The 21,015-nt window shown below is 38.9% G+C and overlaps 2 protein-coding genes across 4 annotated transcripts in view; one reads left to right on the top strand and one right to left on the bottom strand.

Annotated features, from left to right (window-relative positions):
* The window catches only part of MSH3 (mutS homolog 3), a 53,057-nt gene extending 35,563 nt beyond the window's left edge, over positions 1–17,494 (bottom strand). The window contains exons 1-8 of the mRNA XM_053409244.1: positions 17,210–17,494; positions 13,707–13,827; positions 11,739–11,951; positions 9,974–10,182; positions 9,243–9,359; positions 7,992–8,109; positions 7,022–7,164; positions 6,731–6,897 (exon numbers count right to left, since the gene is read on the bottom strand). Of these exons, the coding sequence (XP_053265219.1) occupies positions 6,731–6,897; positions 7,022–7,164; positions 7,992–8,109; positions 9,243–9,359; positions 9,974–10,182; positions 11,739–11,951; positions 13,707–13,827; positions 17,210–17,398 (1,277 nt within the window). The 5' untranslated portion in view covers positions 17,399–17,494. The remainder of the gene's footprint in view (positions 1–6,730; positions 6,898–7,021; positions 7,165–7,991; positions 8,110–9,242; positions 9,360–9,973; positions 10,183–11,738; positions 11,952–13,706; positions 13,828–17,209) is intronic.
* A 39-nt stretch (positions 17,495–17,533) lies between these two features.
* The window catches only part of LOC128423738 (dihydrofolate reductase-like), a 31,365-nt gene continuing 27,883 nt past the window's right edge, over positions 17,534–21,015 (top strand). For all 3 annotated transcript variants that reach the window (XR_008332824.1, XM_053409219.1, XM_053409217.1), the window contains exons 1-3: positions 17,534–17,838; positions 18,683–18,732; positions 20,039–20,144. Coding sequence is in view for 2 of the 3 variants with exons in the window: in XM_053409219.1 (XP_053265194.1) it covers positions 17,627–17,838; positions 18,683–18,732; positions 20,039–20,144 (368 nt within the window). In the remaining variant the exon portion in view is untranslated. The remainder of the gene's footprint in view (positions 17,839–18,682; positions 18,733–20,038; positions 20,145–21,015) is intronic.

The raw sequence follows: 21,015 nt of genomic DNA, 5'->3' as shown, positions 1-21,015 counted from the left end.
ATGGGGCCTCCTGCTGCTGCCGCGCTGCCGGAGCACGATTTCTGTTCTCACCCTGAAGCAAAGTTCTTAACCTGAAGCACTATTTCTGGGTTAGCGGAGTCTGTAACCTGAAGCATATGTAACCTGAAGCGTATGTAACCCGAGGTACCACTGTATTACGCAGGAGACACAAACTAGGGACTCTAGCAGTATGACCTGGACACTTTGTTCACTACATCGGGCTGCAAGAGAAAAAAATAGAGATGAGAGTGCAGGGCTTCATCAGACTTCCTCTCCAGAAGCCATCAATAGCAGCCATTCCATTAGACACATAAAAGGAGAGATAGGACTGCAGGGACTCCACATCTGCTGTGTTGAAAGACCAGCCACTTTTGGCTTCTCCTCTCCTTGAAATCTTTCCATTCCCACTGATCGTTACACAAACTCTACAGCTAGGAAACAGTGCCAGAGTTTGCTTTTCCCCCTTCATACTTCCCAATTTCTTTTCCTTTTGTGTCATACCTTTTAGAATGAAAGCCTGAGATAGCCAGAAAGTAATACTGCTGTTACTGGCTCAGTGTGGGACAACTGGTATAATCTGGTCCTATACAGCATCTGGCCTGGCTTCTCAATCATTTGTATGCTTACACTGCAATGTCTACTCAGCAATAAGTTCCACCAATTTCACTGGGATTTACTCCTATGTATAGGACTGAAGCCTGAGCTCTTACACTATCTGGAATAATCTGTTTATCTGCCTGCTTCCTGTGTCACCTCCAAACAAATAGTCTTGATAATGAGAGTAGAAAGAGAGAGAACACATGAGCACTATGGAGGGGATAGAGAATAAAGAAAAATAAATGCCCCACCTATGAGTGATAATTCGCATTTAGCAGAAAGTACTACCTTGATATCTCTGCTAGAAACTGGAAATGTAACTTATTGGTATAACGCAGAAAAACTATAGGGCCAACAATTCAGTTAAGTGCAAAGCTAAGTCAGAAAGTTAGGAAAAATTCAATGCCAAGAACCAGGGAGATCCAAAATAGAGTAATTTGTTTTCCCAATGGCCTGAGTTGTCTTATTCCTATTATATTATACACACATTGAAATATCATTCATTAGATTTTTTGCCTGCCCTTCACCATGACATCTTAGGGTAGGTTACAACAGTTTAAGACTACAATATTAATATCAGTTAATATCCAGCAAGACAGTTTTCCCAAAAATTATATAAAACCAATTTCATGGGAAAGTTTTATTCCCAGTGCTCTTAGCAATTAGGATCATATTTATCATTTATATTTGCCATATCAATTTTACATGTTCTATTAATATCTTTAAAGCACTAGTACCTAACATGATGCTCTCCACTTTCGCCAGCGGGGCCAGCAGTTAAGGATAAAGGAAGCTGTAGCCCCCATTACATCTGGGAGGGTACAACATTGGATATTTCCATTCTAAAGTTTTCCCAATAGCCAAAAGTAGTTGGATGCTGAACTGAAATAGTTGGTTTTAGAAGAAAATCAGTAACTTCTACTCCAAAGCTATATTTTTTCATAGGAACACCTGTCAATATTTTAATAAATGACTACTCAGTAGTATCCACTTCATTATATAACCTGTTTTTGAGCATAACTTGCTTCTGGGGCCCCAAATGACTTAAAACTCTATGACTTAGGCCCCACATAAGACTACCTACTTGTCCACAGAATCTCTCACATGTTAAAAGCAACAGAGGGGGACCTCTTAGCAGTTCCACCATCCTCAGACGTTCAAAGAGTGGGGCCCAGGAAGAGAACATTCTCCTAAGCTATGAAATTTCATCTCCACAGATGTGTGTACGATACCTTCATTATACAGTTTTCAACCTATGGTGAAGACATAACTCTTTTCCATAGCGTTTTACACCTGAAATGTGTATTTTCAGATCCAAACCTATTCCTTTAACTACAAGATGTTTCAACTGTTTTTACTGTTGAATTTTAATTGTTGTAACTCATCCTGGGACCTGATGGTGAAGGCTGAGTAATAAATTGAAGAAATAATACTAATACAAATAATACTGTTAAAATCCTGAGAAAAAAGGAAGGGACTGAAAACTGCTAATATACTGATTTTAACAACTCCCCCCAAACTATGTATTTATTTTTTAGAAATACATGCATGCTTCCAAAAAAACAGACACCTAAAGAAAGGTAATTACAATTTTGAAACTTCCAAATTTAACTGGCATTCATTATACTTTTACTAATTTTATAAAACAATGATTGTTTCCATGGAAAAACATAGCAGTAGAAAATGCTCCACCCTACAGGATACATTCTCTCTCACACACACATACACCCTACTGTTAGCAAGTCAATCCTTCCTTGCATATGGGTGGTACCTAAATACTGGCAGAACATTACACAGGCAAAGCATGGACCACAGATAATTACTGCAAGTGAGATGCATTAGAACATTTCCTACATTTTAGAGCAATAGGAAAGACATATACCTAACAATTAATATGCAGTGCTTGTAGCAATGCTGAATGGCCTGATGCTCATGTCAACTGTAGTATTATACCTACGTTATAAAAAACAGATCTTGAGGAGGCTAGACGATTTCAGGTCACTGAAATAAAGGATGCTGTCATTAACACAGGGTTGCCCTGAAGGCTCAAACAGGGTTACAGCAGACTGTGCAAATGCAAACCAAATTAAGAGACTCTCAGACAAATAATTGATGCTGAGATTCACTGACATCCAATCATCGTGGATATGCTGCAACAAGACAGGCCTTGGACACAAAAGTAACAAACAAGGAAGTGAGAGTAGTCACTGCCAGCACTTAAGAGGAAAGGCTATTTAGAGGAAAGAGTTTGAAATGGATTAAAAAGGGGATAAACCTTAGATTGAGCAAAAGAACCTTCTACTAACTTTAAATCACGTAGGCTTCTTGCACTCAGAACATATTGAAGTTATTCCCAACTAGGTATGGTGAAGCACATTATCAAAAAACAAGAAATACTTTTGAAATTAGCTCTCCAGAAGGAGCAGGTTTAGGAGGTTAATTTCTCTGGCAGCTAAAATTATGGTTTATCATCTGACCTAGAAGATTCAATGAGAGTAAAAATCATTAAGTTACTTTAACCATTTTAATTACAATAACCTAGTCTTTGACTTGTGGAAGAGTAAGTTGGATTTATCATACATTTAGTTGTGTTACCAGAGTTATAAAAGATCATCAAAGGATAATAACCAGGGGAAGCAACCCCCTAAGAAAGTTAATGCCCCAGACACATAAAAAAGAAAGTATGTTTGTATTGTCAAATAAAATGACCCATGAATAAGCCACTGATTGCAATCCCACTTCCATTGCTCCAAGCAGTTCTACATCAAGATTTTACCAAAACTAGATGACTCTCGTGGTTCCTTCCAGCTGTACAATTTTATGATTTTATCCTCAAGATATGGAACTTTGCATACAAAGAGTCAGTGTGGTATAAGAGTGTCAGACTACGACATGGAAGACCAATACAGTGGTACCTCGGGTTAAGTACTTAATTCATTCCGGAGGTCCGTTCTTAACCTAAAACTGTTCTTAACCTGAAGCACCACTTTAGCTAATGGGGCCTCTTGCTGCTGCTGCGCCACCGGAGCATGATTTCTGTTCTCATCCTGAAGCAAAGTTCTTAACCCGAGGTACTATTTCTGGGTTAGCGGAGTCTGTAACCTGAAGCGTATGTAACCCGAGGTACCACTGTATTAAAATATCTTCAGCCATGAAATTCATTGGGTGACCTTCAGCCAGTCCCTGCCTCTCAATCAAACCTACCTCCTAGACTTGTTGTGGGGGTGGGTATACGTAATCATGTTCATAACCTTGGAATCCTCAGAGGAAAGGAGGGGTGTAAAAGTAATTAATTAATTATGTAATATACTTTTCCCTAGCATTTTAAATGGGAGTTTTATCTCATTAACTGTATGCTATTTTGAAAACTACTTTTATTTGCATATTTTTATAATACTTTTTTTATTATCGTGTTGTGTAAGACATTTTGGAAAGTTTTCAAAGGGTAAGCTAGTAATCCTTACTGTATATAAACAAATGTTTACATTTCCTCGGTTGAAACCAGTGACTTAATAATGTCTTAATTTTGAAGGGATTGTTCCTATAGAAAATATTTAGAAGGAGAAGAACGAGAGTTATGGAGTGCATTGATGAATATGAAACCCTATAGGACCCTCTAGTGGCAAAGAGTTTATCATGGTAAACCAGTTTGTTATGTAATTTTTCTGTTCAAAACACTAAAGCATTTGGGTGGTGATTTTGAATTCCTAATTACATCCATTTAGCCTTGAAAGTTGGTCTATTAATACTCCTTCCTACGGGCTACTAGAGGTGAAAAAAATCTAGCTGCTATCAGTTAAGGAGCTTATCAAATAACACAGGTTTGTAATGTTATTCCCCTGAATAAAACTTTAATATAATTTAACAGAAGCCGTAAGTTTATAAACATCAGACAACTGATTATAAAAATCAGTTTCATTCATTAATTAGTATTGAGTATTCATTGAACATTAACTATATGCTTGAAGGGGAGGGAAAGATGCAAATATATCCAGTGAACCCATACAGTCACACATCATGCTCTGCCTCTGCTGCTGCACTTCCTTCACTAGGAACCCATCTAAATCTATATGGAAGTCATCTCAACGGCAGAAAGGAGATGTCAAAATTTATTCTTACATTTTAATTTAAAACAATTATTTTAAAACATTAATTTTTTCTAGAAAAGGTATGGAAGGTTAGAACATGATGCAAACAGTGATTACCAAACACAGAACAGTGAATGCTTGGGTGCTCCTAACTGCTAAAACCAGGGAAAAGTGGATTTCATCTCACAGCTACATTAACTGGCATGCTGGAATGCAACAGACTAATTTTTAAACAGCAGGCCACCATCTGTTAGTATCAAATCACTCATAGCTATTAGAACAAAATAAACAATGACTTTTAAAATTCTTTAGTAGATTTAGTACCTATGCCTGTAGCAGATCAGAAAACTGACTCAAATTCATAGTGTACACATTTGGTCTCCACAAATTATTCAGGTGCACGCATGCTTTAATGCATCTTCCAATAACACACTTCATAAGCATAAGAAGTCATTTTACTTCCATCACCAAGTGCTGCAGTCCTAAGCCCACTTCACAGATCATTTAGTGATCCCGATGGATGACAGAAAGAAATCATTGTAAAGTATCAAGCATCAGTATTAATAAGGAACACACATTATTACTATCAAGAAAGATGTAAAATAAATACCAAACAACAAAAAGATCCTGAACTGAATTATAGCACATTTAGCATATGAAGAAAATAATTTGTAATTCAATTTCTAGAGGTTTCCAGTATGCAAATAATATACATATAACATGAAAATAATACAGCATTATCACTAAAGAATAGGCGGGTTATTCTTGTGCTTCACAAACCCACTTCAAAACCACTGAGAATTAGACACAAACGACAGCTTCTGAACTCAGGGATGCAACCACGAACAACATTAAGACAACCATTGAAGCACCCAATCCATCACACTTGGTGGGTGTTGGATGGGATGGAGGTCTCCTTCTACTGAGTCCAAAACAGCTCTGCTGACCTGTACTCACAGAATGATCACTTTTTCAGCCTAGAGCTACCTTTCCACCTGTCAAAACTATGGGCTGATTAAAGTAGCACCCAATGGCACAAGCAGAAGCCTGCAGAAACTCCAATACAGGCCATTCTGGGAGGGGAAGGGAGGGGCTGAGCCAGCCCAAGATCCTATGGAACCCCAAACCCATTGCTGTTGCTTGACTACAGTGAGCCCAACTCAAGATAAGGTATGTTGGAAATGCAAGGAGAAGGAAGGGAATTTCTTTCATATGTGGTGGATGTGTACTAAGACCAAAGCCTAGAAAGATATGATATATAATGAATTGAAAAAGGTTTTTTAAAATACTTTTAGCAAAAAACCAGAGGCTTTCTTACTGGGTATAACAGAAGAAAAAAATCCCAAAAAAGACATAAACATATTTATGTATGCTACCACTGCGGCGAGAACACTTTTAGCCCAGAAATGGAAGCAGCAGGAACTTCCAACATTGGAAGAATGGCAGACTAAGATGACTGAATAAGCAGAACTGGCGAAGCTGACGGGGAACATCCGAAACCAGCATGACGAACTGTTTGAAAAGGACTGGAGTAAATTTTTACAATATATGAAGGAACACTGTAAACATTTGAAAACATTTGCAGGACTGACTTAAAATATTTTATAAGGTTAAGACTTGACACCTGTTTGCAAATATCAGGGGTTTTTTAAGCACATAAAGAAGGTAAATAGGGGAATATAGAAATGCTAAGATGAATGTGAATATCTATGGAAGCCAGGGAGTGGGAGGGGAAGTCGATGCTCAGTTTGAGCAAAGATGTATGTGATGACATGATTTTATTTGATTGTAACAAAGGGAAAAAAGGAAAACTTAATAAAATATTATTTGGACAATGAAAACAGTGAACCCAACTGCTACAGCAAGCTGCAGTTTGCCATTGAAGACAAGACAAATCATTTCCATTTATTTTTAACTTAGTATATTTTCACTTGTCCAAGGCTTCCAGTTCAGTTTTTCTTCCCATTGTTGCCTTGGTCTAGTTCAGGACCTGGTACCAGTGTCCAAATAAAAATATCAAGTGTATCTGTTACATAGAAGCGTACCTTACAGAAGTCACAGTATTGATAAGTTTTTCAGTTTGATCTGACACATCTGCAGGAAGAATAATCTCAACAGGCTGCAGGCGTAAAATTAGACTTTCCAACTCTATACGGCCTACAGAATCTTGAAAACTGTCATAAATAACTTCTCCTGTAGTAGGCTGAGCTGCCTAAAAAAAAGATAATAAAAACTAAATACTTATTTACACATATGGAGGTGAACTGTTATTAAAGCAGAAGCCCATGCATCTCAAAGAGTATAAAAGGCTACAGAAAATATTCAAGGTTACTTACCACTATGCCTATGACAACATTTTCCTGGCTCTTATTTCTTAAGCTGTCTTTGCTTTCAGACACACACAGGAGATAATTATCACAGACATCAGATATTTCTTCAGCTTCCATAGCATTGTCGAACATCCGCAGAGGATTCACATTTAAAAAATCTTAAGGAAAACTAGTTCTCTACCTCGTTTTTAGATAAAGCAATTAAAATAATAAATCATACTACATTGGATAAAGATTGTTACAGCTCAGTTAGTCCAGTGTGTGAAGCATATTTTTGGATTGAAGCCAGGCAGTCATGCTTACAGCATACCCACTAACATTAATGGGACTTAAGTTAATGGGACCCACTGATTTCAGTGGGTCTACTCTAAGCATGCCTAGCAGTGCAAGCCTAACCATGTAAGACCTACTGAATTAAATGTGGGTTACTCCCAGGTAAGAAAGTTTAAAATTGTAGGCCCATGGCTTTCACTTCAATAAGGGTCATTGGGTTATCCTGAATTCTAAAAGTTCAAGAGAGAAAACCTATCTATCCACACAATTTGCTTTATAAACATCTATCCTTTGGTTGTCTTTTTTCTAAACTAAAGAGGTCCAAACGTTTAACCTTTTCACAAACACTTCAAACCACCCCCTTTGATAGTTTTAGTTATCTAACTCTAGTTTTATGACAGTCTTTTTGAGATGGATAAATAATGTATTACAAAAGTGGCCACATCACAGAGCTATATAACGTGTGTCACTGTGGATTGAATGCAATGCCATTTGAGAACACTCAAGAAACCTTGGGCACAAAGAGAGAGAAAGAGTGTGCACATTAATATAGAACCAATTGTCTACTGCCAAGGGAGTATTAGAATTACTGCACAATTCTATACATGTCTACTAGAAAGCAAGTTTCATTAAGTTCAATGGGCCTTATTTCCCAGGTAAGTGAGTACTGGATTGCAACCTGATTTATGAATTACAAGGATATCTTCTCCAAGAACTGTAGATTTTGTATACAGTGCAGTTAGTTGTCTGCTAAAGAGAGAGCTTCTGTTTTCTCCAACAGCCTTCAAAGCAGCTGTTTCCATTTGTTTTATAACTCCTACCTGCACGAAAAACAAATACCTAAACCAACAAATAATATGAAAGTAAAATAAGCATAAAATTTTAACTTTGTTACATTATGGATGGGTATGGAAATGCAATATACAAAGACATACGACATATTTAAGTGAAGGAACAATGATTCATTCTCTTTTCAATGTAACAGTTCACCATTCAATGCAGAAGGATCAAAAGAGGAATAAAGTAAGAATATATGAAAAGACTACTAAAACACCACAATTATACTGCTGAACGAATTATTCTTTAATTTTAACGTGCCATCCAAAATCAGGACATATCATGTAGTTGAACTAGTTACTGAAACTCACATACAGTCATGAGAAAAAGAGCGTACACCTTCTTTGAATTGTGGTTTTTCGTATCAGGACATAATAACAATCATCTGTTCCTTAGCAGATCTTAAAATTGGGTAAATAAATCTCAGGTGAATAACAACACATGGCATATTACACATGTCAGGATTTATTTAACAAAAATAAAGCCCTTCAAGCTGTCTCTCAGCTTGTTTCCTTGCCTTAATAAAGCCAAGCATGCTCCACAAAGATGGAGAGGCCACTCAGACGCAATTGTGTCAACAGCCCTAGCTATCTGGATGTTGCAGAGGTTGGCTAGAGCTTTGACAGTAGTGCAAGTCATAGCTGCCAGAAAATCCCCCAGAGCTGTCTGGAAACCTTATGTGAAGATGCCACAGACATCCATAAAACATGTGGCACTGATTGTTACAGCCAATCAAATTAAACAGAAGTAATGGCAAACAAGACCAAAGACATAACCGTGAAAAATGTTAAAAGCAAAAACAGCAAGAGAACAAAAGGGCCCCAAACAACCATAGGTTCAAAAATTAAAAAAAATCAATGAAAATGAGAGGCACACACTGATGTTTTCAAGAGCACACATAAAACTAGGCATGCAGCTTTGGTTCAGCCTAGTTGTGACTCCCAGGTACAAATAAACAAACAAAGAAAAGAAAAAAGAAAAGAAAATACTGGAGTGGGTGAAGAGAATTATTTTGGAAACTATTTTTTCTTTTCTACTAATAAAGTGAAATTATATAGCTGTGAAACATAAGCTCAGATAAAAATAAAGCGTTAGATAACTTATTATAGAGCCAAACCTTATAACCCTTTGCTACGAGACGCCGAACATGAACAAATAATCTGTGAGTTGGTATGCTGGCAGTCATAAGGTTGTGATTTTTATGGCAAAAGATGTTCAACTCCTTAGCAGCAATCTATAAAACATGACAATTATTAGCAATTTATTATGACAGCCTACAGTTACCACTGAACTTGTGTCTATTTAGCATTTAATGAGCAGCTACCCATAAAACTAATAGTCAACATTTTTTTAAAAGTCTCCTAAAAACAGAAAGAAAAATGTGACCTGGTTAACATATTACTAGCTATTAACAATATTAATTTTTATCAAGCAATATGAGCTCAAAGGAGGCAAACACATGCTAAATTTAAAATCAGTTTTAATGATTTGTAAATTCTGTTCTAGGCAAATATTGTCATTAATTTTTTTTAACTACAAGATTATGCAGAAGTACCAGCATTCTAACTTGCAAAGATCTGGGCTACAGACATACTGTTCAATAAATAGCCTTTTACATGGCATTAGGCACAGCAGAGTTCCTCCAGGCCCTGAAATCCACATGCAATTGCTGTGGTCACACCTCTTCCAACAGATTTGCATGGCTGTTCCTACTTAGGTTTAAGTATGTTTGGATGCTTTTTGACTTCACATTGCACCTTCTGCATATACTTTACAGAGATCATGCACAATATGTTAATAGCAACAGTGTGTAACTGTAAAACAATGTGGTTGATAGAAGTCCTTTACCTCTGCATCTTCTCCGAAAAATCTGTACTTGTAACCACACTCAACACACAAAATAGCATCCTTATACTGATTTTTAATTTCTAGGAACTGGAGCTCAAGGGGTGTATACACACTTTTGCTTCTTTTTTTAAGAGTAGTATCAGTTGCATATTGAGTGTTTTCCAAACTCAAATCAGAGGAAGAAAATTGGCTTTTATCTAGACACATTTCTTCCTGTGAGCAGAAGAGATCAAGCAAGAATGAAGAAAAACACAATTACACAGTTAGTAAAAACAGTATGATTCACTTCATTAGATGTCACATTTTCCAGCAAGAAATAATAAGCGAATCTAGAATTTCACCCAAGTTTGAATTCCAACCCAACATTTTAACTTTAAAACTTACTTCCTTCCCAGCCCATAAATCAGTGATAAGGTGGCAAGTCTGGCTCCAACATGAAATCAGAAATAGAAAGTTTGACAAGGCAGTAAGATGAATTCCCAAAATACTTCAACAAAATGTTCTAGCCCACAACACATTTTTGCCAGCTTCCTTGTTTGCATATCGTATCTTTGTTATTCAATGCTGGTATATCAAAAAACTCTTTTTCCAGTTTATGAAAGCTGGTCCCCTAAATCGTTTTTTACATAGATCACCTGAAGACTAAAATATGAAATTTTTCAGATGTGTAGTGAAAATATTGCAACGTAAAGGGTTGTATTAAGCTAACTTTTATTCAGAGCAGACCCATTGAAATTCTTAGACTTAAGTTAGCCATGTTTATTAATTTTAATGGGTTTGTTGCAAGTAAAAAATATTTGAACACAACCCAAAGTCTGTTAGATGTTCTATAAAGAAAAACTAGTCATGAACTGATCATTACCAATCTGAATCTATAAAATCTGTAAAACTAATGGCTTAATCTAGGGGTGGAGAACTTTAGGTCCAGAACCTGAATGTTGCTTTGTAGGTCCCTCTGTCTGGTCCTCACGATTCTCCCTAGGCTACACCCCTTCTTCCTAGGATATTTGCCTCACCAATCATATTCTGCAATTTCTTTAAATGCTTTTATCTGGCTCTATTATGCCCTTGCATAACTGGCATGTGGACCTCAGAAGGTTGTCCAATAGGAAATGTGGCCCCCGGGTTGAAAAAGGTTGCCTACCCTTTGCTTAGTTTTCAAGAAAACTCTGCCACTATCAAGAAGGATTAACAACCACATAAACTGAATTTGGAAATCATCACATACCTTTAGGATTAACGATTATTTGATTCATAATAATGCTTTTTGGCACATTACTAAATTATGATAAATATACAAGGGCGTTATCTTTCCACTAGCTATGTACTTTAAAATGTCTTCATGAATAACTGGCTTTCAGCTCATTGTCTTCTCTAGCGAACCATCAGCCACAGAATCAATTAACTGTAAAGTCAATGTAAAATTACACACAGGTTTTTTATCAGCAATTTTCCTTATTAATGCATCATACCCATATTTTTAAATGGAGAACTTAAAAGCAATTTGAGATCAAGTGAGTGAATGTTGAAGCAAAACTCTCTCTCTTACTGACTCCTCTGTACTGTAACCACAGTCATCCCATTCAATCTGAGCTCTAACTTGAAACACAGAACAGTCTGTCTCCAGATTTAGAAATATTATGCTGCCAGTATTCACCGCTGCTTGCATTTGGAAGGGCTGGTGGCCTAATTCATGAAGAAACACACAAATAACGTATTTTTAAAAACTGAATGTAAAAGTACTGTGGGGCAGGGTGGGGACTACTTGCCTTGTTACTGTCGTGAGAATGTTGAGAGCCACTTATACCATTGTTTCCAACCACAGAATGCTGGTACTTGCTTAAATCCACAGAGGGACTTCCATGAAGAGTCTCCGAATGAATTCTTTTTCTTGGACGCTCCAAATTGAAAGAGAACTTTCGTAGTTTATCTAAGGTTTCTGAACATATTTGGGAACTGGTAGATTTGTTTGGCTCTCCTTTGTCAGCAAATATAAACAAACAAATAAACAAACAAAAGATTTTCACCTCAAACTCAACATGCCCAAGGTCAAATTTCTTATTTTCCCTCCCAAGCTTTCTTCCCCACATAAGTTTTCCTTATCCAAGGACAGTGTTACCATCATGTTTAAAAGGCACACAGGATGACATTGTCTATGGCTCCTCTCTCTCATTTGTTCTCCATATTCACTCTGCAGTCAAGTTGCATCACTTCTCCCTTTACAGCATTGCAAATACATGGTCCTTTATAACACTGCAAGAATATGGCCCTTCCTGAATTGGAGAAGGTTGGACTAGATGACCCTCTGGGTCCTTTCCAACTCTACAATTCTATGATTCTAGTATTCCTCTGCCCCACTCAGCAAAGGCAATCAGCCCTCCGGTCACTCTGCACATGACATCACTCCTTATATATCTATGCTGGCTTCCTGTCTGCTCCCAGATCTAGCAAAAGCTTCTTGCCCAAACTTTCAATGTCCTCTGTGTTACCCTTTCTCTCACTCCTGCCTGTGATCTTTGGTTCTCTGGTTCCACCACCGTCCATCATCCAAGGTCCTCTGCTCTATCCCCACTGCTTGGAACTGCCTGATAACATCTATGTAGTCTTTTGTTCAAATACCTCATCAAAACCCACATCAGAATGTTACTAACCCTAAGCATGTGCGGGTGAAATCACCTATATTGCTTACATGTCTATGCCTCCCTTTACTTTACTTTCCATTCTGCTTCCTCTATGTCAAATTTCAGGTTGTAAGTTCTCTCGGGACAAGGACCTGCCCTCTTGTACTCTTGTGCTATTCATACTGATGGTGCTACATTCATTATTAGTAACTGAAATAACAATGCTTCTAATACAATATGCTGTTGTTAATATTAATAAGTTATAAGTACTAAATATAATGCATTATGGGTTTTATCAGCTAAGAAAAGAGTCTATCATATCCACAATTTCCCCCCTTCACATCTATGCATAGGCAGGTCAGGAGAAGGTCTCAGACTCAGTACATGTAGCTCGGTGGTAGAAAACATGTTATGTTTTGCATGCGTAAGATTCCAGGTTTAATTCCCAGCATCTTTGGGTAAGGCTGGGAAATTCTCCAGTCTGAAACCCTGGAAAGTAATGACCAATTAGAATAGAAAATAATGAGCGAGATGAACCAATCATTGGACTGTGAAAGACTGCTTCATATGTTCCTATTGTGGGGGATTTGCAGTAAACCTAACAATGCTAGTTAGCATGTGAATGGGTTAAGGACCAGAGAGTTCTAAATTACTAGAGCAGGCTCTGCAATGTTACATGCCCCCTTCTGCAAAGAGGGAGAAAGTAAGGCTTATTTCCTCTTCCCCTCCACTCTCCCTTTCTGCTTGGGATGGAGGCAGTCACGCTCTCCATCCCTCAGCTCTCTGCCTCAAATACGTATCTGAGGCTGTTCGTGCTGTAGCTTTACAACCTAGCAGCTCGAAAGCACGCTAAAAAAAGTGCAAGGAGATAGATACCGCTCTGGCGGGAAGGTAAATGGCGTTTCCGTGCACTGCTCTGGTTTCAGTGTTCTGTTGTGCCAGAAGTGGCTTGGTCATCTGGCCACATGACCCGGAAAAACTGTCCTGTAAAGCGAGATGATCACCGCAACCCGAGTCGTCTGCGACTGGACTTAACTGTCAGGGGTCCTTTACCTTTACCTTTATTTAATTCTTGCTTTTAATTATGACCAGCTACTTTACTGAAAACTTACCAGTGTTCAGAGTACTCACTCTATTGACCTCTTCTTTTCTTCTACTCTGCAGAAGTTTTGAACATTTGTCCGCATGTTCTTGGTTCACAACTCTTCTCTTTTTCCCATCAGGTTCATGAGTCTGCAAAATGTTATTTCAAACAGTTTCAGTCTGTTTGCACTCTGGAATCAGTTTGAAGATAAGTAGAGAACAATCAAAGATTCAGAACAAACTATCATGAAGAGCTCTTTACTGTAATTATTTGAAATTAGACCCACTGAAATCAATGGGTGATATCCAACATTAGTCATACTCATGAAGGTCCACTGAAACTTGATTTCAATAGGTCTGAGTATGACTAATGTTGGATACAACCCAATGTATCTCTATAGTATGACTGGTGAAAGACCCACAAGTCTTTCCCACAAGTCATAGATTTTAGTTTTCATTTAAAACAAAGTTTTTACCATCGCTTCTTTTATGCAAAAGATAGAATGCAGTCCAAAACTTTTAAAAGTTGAACATGCAAGGTTTATCAGCCTGCAAGATTTAGCAGGCTGTATCTGACAGTCAGCTGCCAGGACATAACTGGCAGCCCTTTTGCCCTCACCCCCAAATGTCAGTAATTTAGACAAAAGCCTGGGCACAACCACACCCTAGGCCAACCCCAACCTCTCTCACCACCAAAGAAACACAAGTGAACAGCAAAGAACCTGCACAAGCAACGCTGACACCAAAGCCTACATATAGTAAGTAAAATAGAAACAGCGCCACCCGACCCCACCCCCACTCATCTTTCCCCCCTCCACCTCTTTCCCCCTTTTCTTCCCAACGTCTCAACAAATGAAACTGACTTGTAAAAATGTTACATGGGGGGGGTGTGGAATATACGAGAGAGAGACATTGCACACACTTTTGTACATCAAGAAAATCTTTAATAATAATAATAATAATAATAATAAAGCCTGGGCACAGTTATGAGAGACAGGGTGGTGCAACGGTTAGTAGTGGATTAGGACCCGAGAGACCAAGGTTCAAATCCATACCCAGCAATGAAGCTCATTTGTTTATCAGCCTAACCTACCTCACAGGGTTGCTGTAAGAATAAAAGAGGGTTCTTGAGCATCTTGGAAAAAAGGAGATATAAATTGTAGTAATAAAATCTCTCTGATAAGACCATAAGGTGAAATGAAAAGTTAGCTATGTTTCTATGCAGTAACCACACAATCCATTATACCCTACACATTTAACTTTGGAGTGCAATGTGTGCCCCAGTATTTATTTACCAACTAAAATATGTTAATCATTAGATTTTTATCTTTCGTTGTCATATAAAATGACAGAAATCAATGATACAGTATGAAAATCCAAACTAATTTTACCATACCACTAAAAAGCAAGTAAATTTTAGAATGGGACAGTCTATCCAGAGTGTGATTAGGAGTGAGCCTTAAACTCACATTTACTGCCTCTCACCAGAGGAATGTACTAAATGAACAGTAACATCTGCAGTCTTCCTGACAGATAGCAGTAAACTGAAACTTCACTTTTATTGGTTTTATCAAAATATATCTTGCTGTTCCTCCTCAAAGGATGCCCAGGATGCCATAAGAAAATGAAATTAAATAAAATCATGCACAAAATACAATAATTAAAATGACAACTATAAAGACTACAGTACCTAAATATATCAATCCCCTTTCACAGGCCTGGAGAAATAAAAATGTCTTCAAATTCCACAAGGCTCATATAACAATAATTCCTACAGCATTTTATATTTGCAAAATGTGTTGCAATTTGTCATTCCTATCTTAAAAACACATTTACTTTAATTTAAACCTCACTTAATTCAACAAGAAAACATGCTTATTTTTTTCTCATTTGTATGCATTCTCAAGAACCCTCAGACTGGCTACAAATAAGAGACCTGATGTGCCAAAATCACATAAACCCAAGATAGCCAATGTGGTGACCTCTGTATTATCTTGAAATACAGCTCACATCAACCTCAACCAGCAGGGTTAATGATCAGGGATGATTGCAATTGTGGTGCAGCAACATACTTCTGATTCCAGATCAAGAGAAGTAATAGTACTGTTCTATTCTGCCTTGGTCAGACCACACCTGGAATACTGTGGTGTCCAGTTCTGGGCATCACAATTTAAGAATACTGGCAAGCTGGAACATGTGCAGAGGCAGGTGACCAAGATAATCAAAGGTATGGAAACCAAGCCTTATGAGGGATAGTTGAGGGAGTATGTTTAGCCTGGAAAAGAGGCGGCTGAAAGGTTATATGATAGCCATCTTCAAATATCTAAAGGGCTGTCACATGGAAGATGGAGCAAGCTGCACTAGAGGGTAGCCTGCACTGCATTTTCTCCTGCACTGGAGGGTAGCTACTCCACACTCTCCTTCCTTGGAGTTTTTTACGCACAGGTTAGATGGCTATCTACCATGGATGCTTTAGCTGAGATTCCTGCATTTCAGGGGGTTGGACTAGATGGCCCTCTGGGTCGCTTCAGACTCTACAATTCTATCAACAGGGCACATTGGGTAATCCAGACTTAAACAGTCACAGGGCTAAAAGGTGTGATGTAAACCTACACTCCCTGTTTTGCATCAGAACAGCTGGGTTCAAATCCCTGCGGCACTATCAAGTTCATTTGTCCAATCACACATATACACAGCTTAACACACATAACTTATTAGCTATCAGAAAAAAGTATTTCTTCCTGCATGAGTTCCTTAATGGAACATAACAGCCCTGATTGATCAGCTCAAAGTTACATTTAGCAGTGGTCAACTAGCTTTTTCTGCCAAGACCACAAACAGGGCTTGAAGGCACACTCCATCTTTTGCTCCCTAGTATTCAGTAGCATACTGCCTCTGATCCTGGAGTTTTCTTTTAACAATCGTGGTTAAAAGTCTTCAATGCAACTGTTGAGTTTGTTTAACCCGTTTGCTGTGTCTGCCCTGAATCTTTCAACCAATAAATTTCATTGCATGCTCCCAACCAGCGCCCGTTCCCCAACACAGAGCACAGAGCTGAGGGGATACAAAGTAATAAGAACACCACCAGCAGCTATTTTATATAGGGGGGCATACAAATGCATCAAACTCGACCTTTAAAAGGTTGTCGAAGAAAACGAGCAACTCTTTTCAATACATTCAGTGAATTTCTTCTAGCTGCATCAGCCTACAAGTCTATACTCGCATTTGGCTCGTCAGAGCACCCAAGGGCACGAATGCAGAGCACCCTAGAGAACCAAGCCCTGCTCAAAGAACAAGGCTGAGAGGGAACTCTAGTTCTTGGAAGTACTGAAGAGGCCCCTGCTCGAACTGCGGCTGCCTGTAGGGACGTCGGGGGGGGGGGCGAAGAAGGGGTCGCTTTTTCCTGCGCCGCGAAATAGGATTGAAAGATTAGAAGGCGGGGAGGGAAATGTGCTTTGAGGAGGATTTACGTCAAGTCAGGCTCAGGCACCCAACGCCGCCACCCGCTTCCCACCACAGTCAAGGCGCGCACCGTGTGCGGAGCAACCCCTGCAGCCGCCATACAGCCCTCGCTTCTCTCCTCCTCTTCGGAGGCAGCGGCAGCGGCAGCCGAGGAGGAAGCGGTTGCCCGAAGGGATCCCGCCGCCTGGAAGAACTTGCTTAGCACCGGCTGCCCGCGGGCCCCGCCGCTTGGGCCGGGCCTGCTTCGCCCCCGCGGCATCCCGGCCTCGAGACTGGGCAGTTGCCCCTCAGCAGCCGTTCGGAGAGCCACGCGACCGGCCTCGCGCCGTTCCTCGGCCCCGCTCCTCTCCCGCGCCAAAAAAGCCTATTGTGGAGATTATAGGAGGGGGCGGTAACCGTTGGATTTCGTCACAGAAGAGGGGGAAAGGCCGTTGTTTTATTTGAGTCGCGGAGCCTCGTGGGAGGAGGGGGGGTGTCTAACCTACGCATGCGCAAAGGGCGCAGACCTCCACCACCCCGCCCCTTCGTTGGACTCGTGGGCTGTTTAATTCCAAAGTCTAACAGAGGCCGCTTCAGTACCGAAGGCAGATTCAGCACAGGCACGGGAGGCATTATGGTTCTCTCATTAAATTCCATTGCTGCTGTATCCCTGAACATGGGCATCGGGAAGAATGGGAATCTTCCTTGGCCCCCGCTCAGGTAAAAATGCTTGTTCGCTTATCTTTTTCCCCGCGCTTTTAAAATGAATACAAATCCCAGCATGCACTGCTGTCTTTACACGACGGGTGATTGTGCTGAGGACGAGCAAAGCAGGCTGGGAGTTGGTGTCTTTTCTGAAACTATATTATGCTAGTGAAAGGGGCAGTAATTGTAATCATCTAATCATACATACCTTTTACATACTTATTCAGCCTCTCCTCCCTCCCACCCCCGGATATTTTTATGCACCCTTCAGGACAGAAAACCCTTTCCAAGGCTGCCGGTGGAAATGCTATAAAAATCAGTGTAAAAAATATAAAACATACCAAACGCCTAACAATATATAATTTTAAAAACTAAAGCAGCAGCATAGAACCAGCTCTGAACCAGGCCAGCAACACATCAAAAATATAGCATAAAACATAAGTGGCAACCGTTTGCGTATACAACCCAACTTCATTAAAAATAGATGGAGATAAAAACAAGTATTGGCATCACATAATACCTGTAAGTCTGGATGGGTACAATTTTTGCTTTAGTGAGCAATTTTAGGCTTACTATGGAAATCTCTTTCCTTACGCACTCCCATCACATTCATTCTCACCGTTTATCAGGGAATCTTGATCCCAATGCCTTATAGAAACAGTAATGGTGGCTCAACAGCATGCACAAACAAATAAACAAATAACCCAAATAGGGATGTGTGAAATCAAGCCAATCCACAGTTGTATGAGCTACAAAGTTAGGGTTTAACAAAAGAGATGCTGAAGTGTTGAGGTCAGGAATAAAGATAGCTATTGCAAGGATGACATGATTACAACATTGTTCATTTGTTTTTGAACAGGAATGAGTTTAAGTATTTTCAGAAAATGACAGTGACACCAACACAAGAAGGTAATGTTAGTTAACTTTCCATGGGTCTTGTTTTGTTTGTTTCAACCACGAGCTCTCATCTATATACTTTGGGAAATGAGTGATTTTGGTCCAGATTAATTTTTTATTCTGGTGAAAGGACCTTCAAATCTAAGCATATTTCAAAATTTTAAACAAATGAGGTTCGTGATCCTAATGCTAGTTATCATGCCATAAGTCTACAAGTTGCTGAGGAAGAGAGGTGTTGTGTGTCTTAGTCTATGGCAGTGCTTAGTGATGTGAGAATATTCTCCACAAATTGTAAATTCTGTGTCATCTACACAGCTGCTTTAAATGTACACACCTCATTAATCAAGATTATTCTCCAAAAGATTATTCTCAAGAATTTAACATCACTAGCAGTGCTATATGACCGCAGTCCTGGTTCAGTTGAAGTTGGTGGCACAAACCTTCCATGGAAGATTGTAGACTAAGCCTGCATCCTAAACAGGTGATTTAATAATAGCACATTTCTTTGGCAAGTTAGAGTGTTCATTTTGCACACACATCTCTTGGTGGAGCCATAAAACAACCCTTACAATTTTAGTGTTGTTGTTTTTATATTGCAAATCTGTGATGACTGGTGTGCATTAGGACTGGTAGGGTGAAAGGTAGGAAGACCAGCAGTACATGAATCCAGAGCCAATGACAGGCAGAGCCCACTAACTCTAATTTTGTCTCAATCCTCTTGCTTGGTTCTACAAGGACTAAACTGAGACTAACTATTGAATTATTTGCCTGTTAAAATCTGGAATTAAATATGTTGTCTTTTTTCTTCCATAACTCTTCTTATAACCTAGGTCCATTGACTTAAATAGTATTAATTCAAAGCATATTAATAGTAAAAATAAAAGGTTTAAATTGTCTCTGTTCACTCAGTTGGTTTGAGCATGGTTGACTATTGAATTAAATAGTATTAATTCAAAGCATATTAATAGTAAAAATAAAAGGTTTAAATTGTCTCTGTTCACTCAGTTGGTTTGAGCATGGTTGACTATTGACTTAAATAGTATTAATTCAAAGCATATTAATAGTAAAAATAAAAGGTTTAAATTGGCTCTGTTCACTCAGTTGGTTTGATCCCCATGTAGGCCAGCTGCATATTCCTGCATTGCAGGGGGTTGGACTAGATGACCCTTCCAACTCTACAATTCGATGATTCTATGAATTCAACTGGTATTAAGTCGAATATTGTGGTGCTACTGCTTAAACAGATGTTGCATGGACATACCACCACCACTAGATGTCACCAGATAATAACATCAAGTATGTTCTTTATATTTTACAGGAAAACAAAATGTAGTGATAATGGGTAAAAGGACTTGGTTCTCCATTCCTGGGAAGAATCGCCCTTTAAAAGGCAGAATTAATATAGTACTCAGCAAGGAACTGGTGTAAGTACCCATTTTTTTGAAAAATTGGAAGAGGATATAAAATCACTTACTGAACTTAACTGGCTCAGTGGGATTAGTTTTAAAAGTTTCTGTGTTAGCAATAGTACCTTTTAAAACTAATCCCCTGCTCAGTGCTAAAAATGCCTGTCCTGTAGAAAGTGTTGACTTTTCTATGTGCTCTTTAAAACCTGGGGGCCATTTCAGGACACATTTTTTGTTCTGTATCTTTAATTCCTGCATGGTTACTAGTATTTTGGCTCCAAATTTCCAATTTGTCCCAAATACAGTTTCTATTTTAGATCCCCCCACATTTCCTCCACAGAGCTCAGGGCGATTAGAAATTGTTGTCCCCCATTTTTGCCCTGACAGCAACCCTATGAAGTCAGACTGAAGGATAGTGACTGTTCCAGGGTCACCCAGTGAGCTTGATAGCTAAGTGAAGACTTGTACCTGGATCTCCCTAGTCCTATTCCAACACTAACCACTACACCATGGTCAACGAAGCAGAAACATGGTAGAGATAAATGCTTGCAGTTCACAGCTGAGATTATTGTAATATTGTTGTTTTTATGCTTGGATGCATACATGTACAAACATACACACATATAAAACATGCATATATCTATAGACATGACTATTTTTGTAGTTGCCTGTAGTGTTCAACTGTAACATGACAGATATTATGCTGAGAAACAGCATGTGCATGCTTACGAAAATGTGATAGGAATACTCAAGGATGGGTATATGCATGTATGTATGTGAACTGTAGCATATCACCTGATTTCTAAAATTGTAGAAATATCTCAAGGACAACAAAAGCAAACTATCTCTGGTACAGCTAATACCGGTAATTTATTTTCATTTCCTGTAT

This window comes from Podarcis raffonei, chromosome 11 (genome assembly GCF_027172205.1).
Source record: "Podarcis raffonei isolate rPodRaf1 chromosome 11, rPodRaf1.pri, whole genome shotgun sequence".
Taxonomy (NCBI): domain Eukaryota; kingdom Metazoa; phylum Chordata; class Lepidosauria; order Squamata; family Lacertidae; genus Podarcis; species Podarcis raffonei.
This window is presented reverse-complemented; position numbering and strand designations above follow the sequence as displayed.